General features: G+C 39.7%; 1 protein-coding gene across 1 annotated transcript; it reads right to left on the bottom strand.

Moving 5' to 3' along the window:
* Positions 1 to 1,937: 1,937 nt before the first annotated feature.
* LOC135624345 (uncharacterized) lies at positions 1,938 to 6,448 on the bottom strand. Its single transcript, XM_065127843.1, has 5 exons — positions 6,135 to 6,448; positions 5,819 to 6,052; positions 3,514 to 4,755; positions 2,336 to 2,954; positions 1,938 to 2,231 (listed from the first exon to the last, which is right to left on the bottom strand). Exons 1-4 carry the CDS (start codon positions 6,428 to 6,430, stop codon positions 2,339 to 2,341), a joined length of 2,388 nt encoding a protein of 795 aa, XP_064983915.1. The 5' UTR covers positions 6,431 to 6,448; the 3' UTR covers positions 1,938 to 2,231; positions 2,336 to 2,338.
* Between the last annotated feature and the right edge of the window lie 2,249 nt (positions 6,449 to 8,697).

The following is an 8,697-nucleotide window of genomic DNA, read 5'->3' as shown; positions in this document are numbered from 1 at the left end:
CCGGGACACGCCTGCGCGGCCAGCCCGCCTGCGTCGTGCTTCTCGGCTCTTCGGCTTTACGCCACCCGAAACCACGCCTGCGTCGTGCTCCTCGGATCTTCGGCTCTACGCCATCCCGAGACCACGCCTGCGTTGTGCTCCTCGGCCCTCGGCTCTACGCCATCCCGGGACCACACCTGCGCGGTCACCCCGCTTGCGTTGTGCTCCTCGGCCCTCGGCTCTACGCCATCCCGGGACCACACCTGCGTGGTCACCCCGCCTACGTTGTGCTCCTCGGCCCTCGGCTCTACGCCATCCCGAGACCACGCCTGCGCGGCCAACCCGCCTGCGTCGTGCTCCTCGGATCTTCGGCTCTACGCCATCCTGAGACCACACCTGCGCGGTCACCCCGCCTGCGTTGTGCTCCTCGGCCCTCATCGGCTCCATCGGCCCCGAGTCCAACCCTGCTCGGCTTCCTGACTGAGTTGCGCACCTCGGCCCCATGTTGCACGAGACGCGTCCGCACGGCTAGCCCGCCTACGTCGTACGCCTCGGATCTGCATGACTAGCCCACCTGAAGTAAGAAGCCATGCATCGGACCCCCTGCATGCAAGAACCGACGCATAGCTCCTTTAGGGGTAAAAATGGTGATGTGACACGCTATGACAGCAACCCCCTGAGCGACACACTGCCCGAGGCTCGCCATACCCTGCGGTAGCTCGGCCTCCCACGCAACCCCAGTGGCAATGTCAGACGCCACCGAAGGTACAGTCCTGCCCTGCAGACAACCACGTCAGGTAACATCAAACTTCATCTATAAATACCCCAAACTCTAAAGAGAAAAAGGAGGGGAACTCACTCAGACACAAAACACTCAGAGACTCTTCTTCTACCTCATCCACAATCCCCTCCACATCTTTCTCTAACTCGATCGTCGGAGGGGTCGGGCCGAGCTCCCGGCTCGACCTGTGTGCAGGTACGAGACGGTGTCGCCTCTTCCCGAAGCTACGGTGGAGCTGCCTCCCGACCCGAACCGCCGAACCGACCTCCCGACTCGAACCACCGAGCTCGGCCACCGGGAGACCCCGAGGGACGCTACCCAAGATCCTCGACATCCGGACCCCCGAACCGAGCCGCAACGACCCCGAGGCGACGGCATAAAAAGTTACTTACCGTAACACATCCTGCATGCTTTCCCTCCACAAAATTGGACGAAACCAGGTTTTCTGGGGAACAGTGCACATTAGTTCAAGACATAAATACCCATATTGCAGCAAAAAGACATACCCAATAATTAGCAAAAGCTGCCTCCTATCCTTCCTCAAATTGAGTCACCTCAATCACCGTGAGACAGCCCCCACCAGCATCAGCTATCAGTTCGCTCTCCCTTTTTTTTTTTTTCCTCTCCTCGTTCTCCTTTCTTGATTGTTTCAATGAAGATGAGAGAAGAAGGATTTGGTATTTTTGTGCTATGATGTGAAATGGTGTTGGAAATGCTATTTAAGTACGACATGACATTTTGACTCAGGTTCTTGGTGGGTAGAGGAGATGGAGAAATGATTTCCCCATCATTGTGTGGTGCACTTGTGAGCTTGTTTCCAGACAATGACTAGATCTTAACGTGGTTTTCTGTTGACAAAACAGAGTGTTGATTTGATTTCTTGCATTACACTCCAGCAGCTGCAGCCCCTAATAATCCACTCATTCAATTACAACAGAGGATAACACTACTTTGTTTGATGATTCCAGGTTCTCTAACGATAGCATTCTGCCTCTGCCACCATCCACCAGCATGTAGTTTCCCCTCAGCGATGGAAGATCGAAACAATGGGCATGCAGCTATGGAAGGAACAAATCCTTTGAGAGCTGATGTGTGCAGCAGAGAGAGACTTGAATCACTTGTAAAAATCTTAACAAATTTCATGATTAATGTTGATCCAGATCACTCGGGCCAAAGCCAAAAAATTGAAATTGTGATAGGCATTCAGCACATAGAAGAGGAAGGTATGTAAAACAGTGCGTATTTATCGTGAAGTAAATAGTCATCGTTATCCACTGCCCAAGCATCCTAAACATTCTGGTAGCTCCATTTGTTCAAACTTCTGGTTGATTCTAAATGCATGTTGGTGATGACATAGAACAGTCCCAGAAAGTGAACCATGCACTCACAACATAACAAGAAACTAGTCTGGACAAATTTAATTCTTGTTCAATCAAGTGCCAACTGGTGGGGGGTAAATAACCTGTTTCGCCTGAAAATGTTGAACATCCACGTTACCAAAGATTATACAAGAGAAACCATAAACATCAAGGAACTGAAGCAACAATCGTCAACTGTTATAGATGACGAGCTTACTTGCTATGCAGAATGGAGTGACAACATCCCGCACATATACTGTCTCCTGGTTCTTCTATACCTCTCCAACAGCATGTCGAACATCTTACATGCATCTTCATATACTACACTTCTACAAAATTTGGACTTGGTCTTAAAAAATTCATCCTTGAGTTCCCTATTCCCTTTGAATTCCACAACTTTATCCCACATTCTCAAAAGGTTACTGAAGTCTATTTTTGCACCATCAGCTCCATCCTGGGGCAAATGCCGAAGCCACCTCATCCATTGCAAAGAATCATCATTGCTTTCCTGAATAACTGCTACAATCTTATATACTTCCATGAAATTAGAGCTATTTCTGATTATATTCATTATATTCCAAAAGGTAGCTTTTTGGCTTAGCATAAGAGTCTCAGAATGAGGCTCGTCAAGAACTTCTGCCGAACCTAATTTTGCAGCAACCAAGCAAGCTTTCCTGAAGATAGGATTACAATTAGCTGTCAGCCTGATTGCAACATGCAAAAGAAACACAGAAAGGATTCTCATTGTTCTGGCTTCGGAACTAGTGATGGAATCTGATAATTCTTTCTCCTTTTCATGCCAACAATGAAGAGCAACATGAGCAAAACCTTCCCACCTGGAATATAGCTGACCATGATCATAATCATATACCCAAAAGTAAGAGGAAAAGAACAGAACATATAGGCAATTAGACAAACAGAGATTCTACCAACAATCCTATTGAATGCTTACCAGCATTCCTAAAAACACAACATGATCATGTCACTAAGTCATTGATAAGAAATGAACTAAGAAGCTTCCATGTGAATCAAGACTGCTGTTCTAACAACATACTTTCCAGTTGAAACCCTCAAGTTCCATCTATAACTAGCAAACTATAACTATCCAATTATGACATGGAAATCGTCCTTCAAGGAAATAGTGATTGAGGTGCCAAAATTTGTGAGTCCTGGAGAACTAAGACTGACATGATAGAAAATAGGGACCATCAGTCTATGTTGTATTTGAAGCTACAGGCAGTTAGATACAACTTCTCTCACTCGTATATGGAACTGATATAACCTGACATATAATGATAAAAGGATGCAGGTATCCAAAGTTATTCCATCAGGATTTGAATTATCTAATAATGTCAGCTAAGTAAATATCAGATCTGCAGTCACAAAAATACTTACTCAAAAGGTGGCTCCACTTCAATAGAAAGTGTAAGATGCAAGGAAAAACCAGAAGACATATTATTCTGAGATTCAGAAGCATCAGTATTTGTATGAGCCTCATGAGGATAACCTCTAGGAATATACAGAATATCACCTTCATTGAGTGTCAGCTGCAAGCCTCCACCTTTCTCACTCTCTAAGCAAGGGAAACTGCTAAGAGGTTCATATAACCTGGGCAGAACAGATGTGGGAGAATATGAAATAGTCCAGTGCTTTTGACCAAAGAGTTGCCACACAAATACACAATGATCGTCATAGTGGTGAGCTAAACCTTGAGATCCTGGTGGTGTTAGGTACAAATTTGCCCCAACTGATGGTTGACCAAATAAAACTTCTAACCCTTTGGCAATAGCAGCGACCTTAGCAAACCGAAACTCCATTCCACGCAGTGCAACTGTAAAACCATTTTGAAATGCTTCTTTACACTTTTGAGCATTATCACCATCTATAAACACTTTACGCATACCATTCTCAAAGAAATGCACTTCTTTTTTCACATAATTTTTGAAGGATTCAGCCATTAGTTCTCGTGCTTTCAAAACCCGAATATCCTGTCCATATATGAGTGGAGAACCCAGTGAACTATTCATCTCATTCATAAAACAATTAATATCAAGCTCATCTGAAGCAAGAGGGGGACAGGAAACTAGTTCCATCAAAATTGAATCAAGGACATCATCAGTTGATGTAGGATTCAAAGACTGGACCAAGGAACTAAAAACAGCATTGTCCTTTTCAAGAATATTTGATGACCCACTGAGTAGAAAGGGTGAGTTCTCCCAATACTTCAACATAAAATTTTCAAAATTAGATATTTCATTTCCAAATATACTTATCCTGATCTTGTCAATTTCACAAGGAGCAGGGTTAGCTTGCTTCATAGAAATCCTAAAAATTGTAGAAGCAAGATCATATTCTGTAAAATGGAGGCATCTTCCCCAATTTCTTGGTATTGACGCACCTCGAATTTTCTTCCAAAGTTCTTGCAACAATGGCAATGATCTGTTTACTAGGTCTCTTGGAATCATATTCAAGAGAATCTCAGTAGAAGTATTTATAAGGATTACCATCACATCAAGGACTAATGCTACAATTTTTTCTTCCACAGGCCTTCTGTTTGAACATACATCACTTCCTTTTTCCATACTGTGATGGACAGCAGATATGGCACTTGTCTTCGCTAACTGATAAAAAAAAGATCTACTGAATGTCAATTCAAGTAGCATGTACAAGAAAAAAAAAGTATGATATTGTATAACAAACGTCATTGGTTATTATTACATACATACAAAACGTTCATTGCGTACAAAAGACATTTCTTAGTAGTACTACATTCCTTCCACCAATGTTGTTTTGGGAAACCACTTAGGCACTCAGTCCACCATGGTGGTGCAAACCCTTGGAAAGTCTCATCTAGGATGACGTTTTTGATGCCAGAATAAAAATACTTTTGGTTGATTGACAACAACTTGGATGAGAATGTTTTATAACTCCAGAAGAAGATGTTGATTCCAATGGCTCTTAGTTTCTAGTAGATGCATTACCTTTGTTCTAGAGTATATGGTTGCATCATTGTTATAGGCAGCTTTGGACTTTGATTTGAGGGATGGCCCTACCCTGTATTTACCAGCAACTGAATCTTCAGTTTGCCAAGAATAGTTCTTCTGGTTGTTTTAAATATCACCTTAATATATAATTGTTAGATTCACTGCTGATCGTTTGGTGATTGTGAATAGTAATATTAATTTGGATTATTAGTTCAAGGTATCATTCTTTCATTTTGCTTTATGTATACTTATTTTTACAATATTTCATTTGATCTCATAGTGGATGAAGTGTTAAAATTTACATATTCCATGAATTAGACACATTTATTGTTTACTCTTCAGTGATGATCTTAGACCCTCGAATAGCCTTTATTAGATGTGGTATATGGATCTAGCATGAAAACATAGAACTCCTTTCAAGCAAAAGGTGTTGCGGGAAATTAGCTGTTTGGCTCTCTAACGCAAAAGGAAGAAGACTGGAGCAGGAGGTAGAAAGACTAGTTAGATATGCATTTCAAGGATTATATTTAATCCTCTTTTGTAATTTTCTCCAAATTGTTTTGATTCAGCAGGTGATAGCCATCCCAACATCCATTAATAACTTCTGAATGTTGCCACAGAAAAAAGGAACTCTTAATTGATTGAGAAAGGTTATAATTCGTCAATGCATGAGGCCAACAAACAAGAAAAAAATTTGAAGATAAAGGAATACTCACAATAATCTCTCAACAGCTGATGCCTTCCAGAGCTGCTCTCTTCCGACTGGAGAGGTCGAAAGGTCCATAACAGCGTGTAACGCAGCCTTGACTATGCGGCGGCTTTTGCTCCCCAAAGCGCGAACCAAACCCTTCACGACTCCTTCGTCCGAAGCCATCATCTCGTTCGCCTCCAGGGAGTAGAGGGCGGCGGCGCCGACCACCTCCGCTCCCAGTGCAGCCACAGATGGCCACCTGAACCGCCCACAATAATCAACAAATGCTAGAAGAACAAGTTACATTTTGGACAATCGATCGCAGAGAAACGAGAGAATACCTAGAGGTGAGGAGGACAGGGAACAGGGTGAGGAGGCCTTCGGGAAGGAGACGTTTGAGGGCAGAAGGAGAAGAACAAGGGGGAGTTCTCGTTGTGAGGAGAGCGAGACGGGCGCGGAGGAATCGCCGGAGGATGAATCGGGCGTGAGGGTTCTGGAGGTCGCCGGAGGCGGAGGACGACGACGACGAGGTGGCGGCAGCCGCGAGGAGGAGGGGAAATACGGTGCGATTGAACGAGGAGCAACCGACAGGGGGAGGAGGTCTCCCCCTCTTACGGCGGCTGCGGGTTTCCTCCATGGCTTCGCTACTCTCCTCCGTCTCGGTGCGTCCGTGATGCTCTAGGTTGCTCTCCTACAACGTAACATCGCTGACGTGGCATCCTGTCACCGGAGGTCTGCTCCACGTGGCGTCGTGTTGGGAGATCGATTCATGTCGATGATCGTATTGGACGTGACATCCACTGGCGTACAACTATCATTAAATCGGATTAAAATACTCGTTAATTTGGTTAGAATCGTTATAAACGAAAAATACGTATTGAAATTGGAGTTGATAAACAAAGGACATTGCAGGTTGTCGCTATTTCTTTTTTTCTAGGGAACGGATTTTGATCCAAGATTATATGTCAATTTGATAAAAATTTTACCAGTTAAAATAACACCTTAGGTAAGATTTTAAACCCTCTCTGATAAATAAGTGTAGTAGACAATCGAATCAAATCATGTTGTCTCTCTTCCTATCCTTGAGCGGAACTCGTAAGAGTACTTGGAGAAAACAAATGACGAGGTAAAAAGGAAAAGTTTGTGTCTCTGTCTACGCCTGGTTCTGTGTCTGTTATGTAAAAGTTTATTTTATGGTTGTATTAATTGGAAGTTTTTGATCTCTCACTGGTCTCGAGAATGTGCATTTTGTTACTAAATATTGATAATATACTAAATTGTTTTTGAATATGTACTTTTGTTAAAATTTTAAGACTTTCGACGAGTGTCTCTCACAAACTGCAATATGATAGTTGTATTTCTCTTTTACTTTTCATGGAAGAATCTGATTTCTTTTTACTAGGATTTTTCTTAGGATTGAGTAACTATTAATATATATAAAAAAATATTTCCTCGTTTTTATTTATTTTTTTTATTTTTTCATTTCATATGTCATTTAATATTTTAATGTTCAGATCAAGATTTGAACTATTCACTTATAATGTAACATATCAGTTAGTCCCACAACAAAAATATGTAAAGGCTAATATTGATTTATGAGAACTTGATGAATGCATTATTACTAACTTTTGCTTATGTATTCTTTTAGATAAATTGTCCTAAATCACTTACTATAACATCCCAATTAGCCTAAACATAAAAAATGAGCAAAATTAAAATTAATCAAATCAAATTAATAGGTCAGGGGACATAATCACATTAGTCAAATGTGATGAAAACATTGTTTTTCTTTTTTTTCTTTTTTATTGAAAATTCTATCATCCTTCAGTCAAATGTGATTCCAGATTCATTTTCATTTAACATTCTTTCATTTATTTAAAAAATTATTAATTCATGTTCATACAATCTAAGACATATTTGTATATCAAATTTTAAAAGAAACTAACCCTCAAATAAAATTTATTTACAAATATTATCGTTATATTTGATTGACTGCTTGTTTGATTAGAAAATTTGAAATAGTTTTGTTATTAACATATGCTGCATTTATAGTTATCTGTTTGTCAGTATTATGCGGTGTTATATTTTTCCTGAATTTTTTTTTAGTAATCCTTATATTATTGCTAACTCTCTTACTCTTATTCTCTTGTTGGTATTACGCTAATAGTTATTTCTATTTTTTTCAATTAATATTCTGCTAGTAACTTTCTTATTCTTAATATCTTACGGATAGAAAGATCCAACAAAATAAAATTTATTTATTCTATTTTAGTAATAATAACGAATTTTACCATTTCTCATAATTATTTTTAGGAATTATACAAAAGTCAGTTACAATATATTTTTACTATTTAACCTAACTATTTTAAGTTGGATATTAAGTTAATTTTTAATTATAAATTTGGAAAAAACCTTTTTAAAATTTAAAATATGAAATTATTATAAAATATAAAATTTTAAATCTCGAATTTTGATTTGTTAAAAATATAATTTTGGATTTAAGCCTGTATTCTGTGAAATTTCTTAGAAAAAGTCCAAATTTTTTAACTTACAAAAAGGAGGAAATTTGAATTTTTTAGATTAAAAAGGATTAAAATAATAATCAAAGTTCATAAAAGAAAAAAAATGTTTCCTATCACGTCTTACATATTTTTTTGTTATAAACACCCTTATTATTTATAGCTGTTACAAACTGATATAATAATTTTAAATTAATTATTCTTTCAGCTTAATTAGTTATAAAAATATTTGTTCTTTCTAGTTTTAAGCCAAACACTTTAAGTTTTTAACTTTTTTGGTGTGATATGCATATTGTGTGTATAGTTTCAGTTTGATTTTTACATAAAAAAATCTTAAGCTTTGAAACGCAATGGCTCTCTCCCCTATCTTCTTCTCACATTGTTT

The sequence above is a fragment of the Musa acuminata genome, chromosome BXJ2-10 (assembly GCF_036884655.1).
Source record: "Musa acuminata AAA Group cultivar baxijiao chromosome BXJ2-10, Cavendish_Baxijiao_AAA, whole genome shotgun sequence".
NCBI classification, from domain to species: domain Eukaryota; kingdom Viridiplantae; phylum Streptophyta; class Magnoliopsida; order Zingiberales; family Musaceae; genus Musa; species Musa acuminata.
Note: the sequence above shows the minus strand (reverse complement) of the source record. Positions and strands in the feature narration are given on the sequence as shown.

What these genes read in the sequence shown, in the direction of transcription:
- LOC135624345 (XM_065127843.1), bottom strand. Translation starts at nt 6,430, where the DNA reads ATGGAGGAAACCCGCAGCCGCCGTAAGAGGGGGAGACCTCCTCCCCCT. An exon ending in TCAGCTGTTGAGAGATTATT is followed by an intron (nt 4,756 to 5,818) that starts GTGAGTATTCCT and finishes GACATTCAGTAG; the next exon opens with ATCTTTTTTTTATCAGTTAG. An exon ending in GAAGTGGAGCCACCTTTTGA is followed by an intron (nt 2,955 to 3,513) that starts GTAAGTATTTTT and finishes GCTATATTCCAG; the next exon opens with GTGGGAAGGTTTTGCTCATG.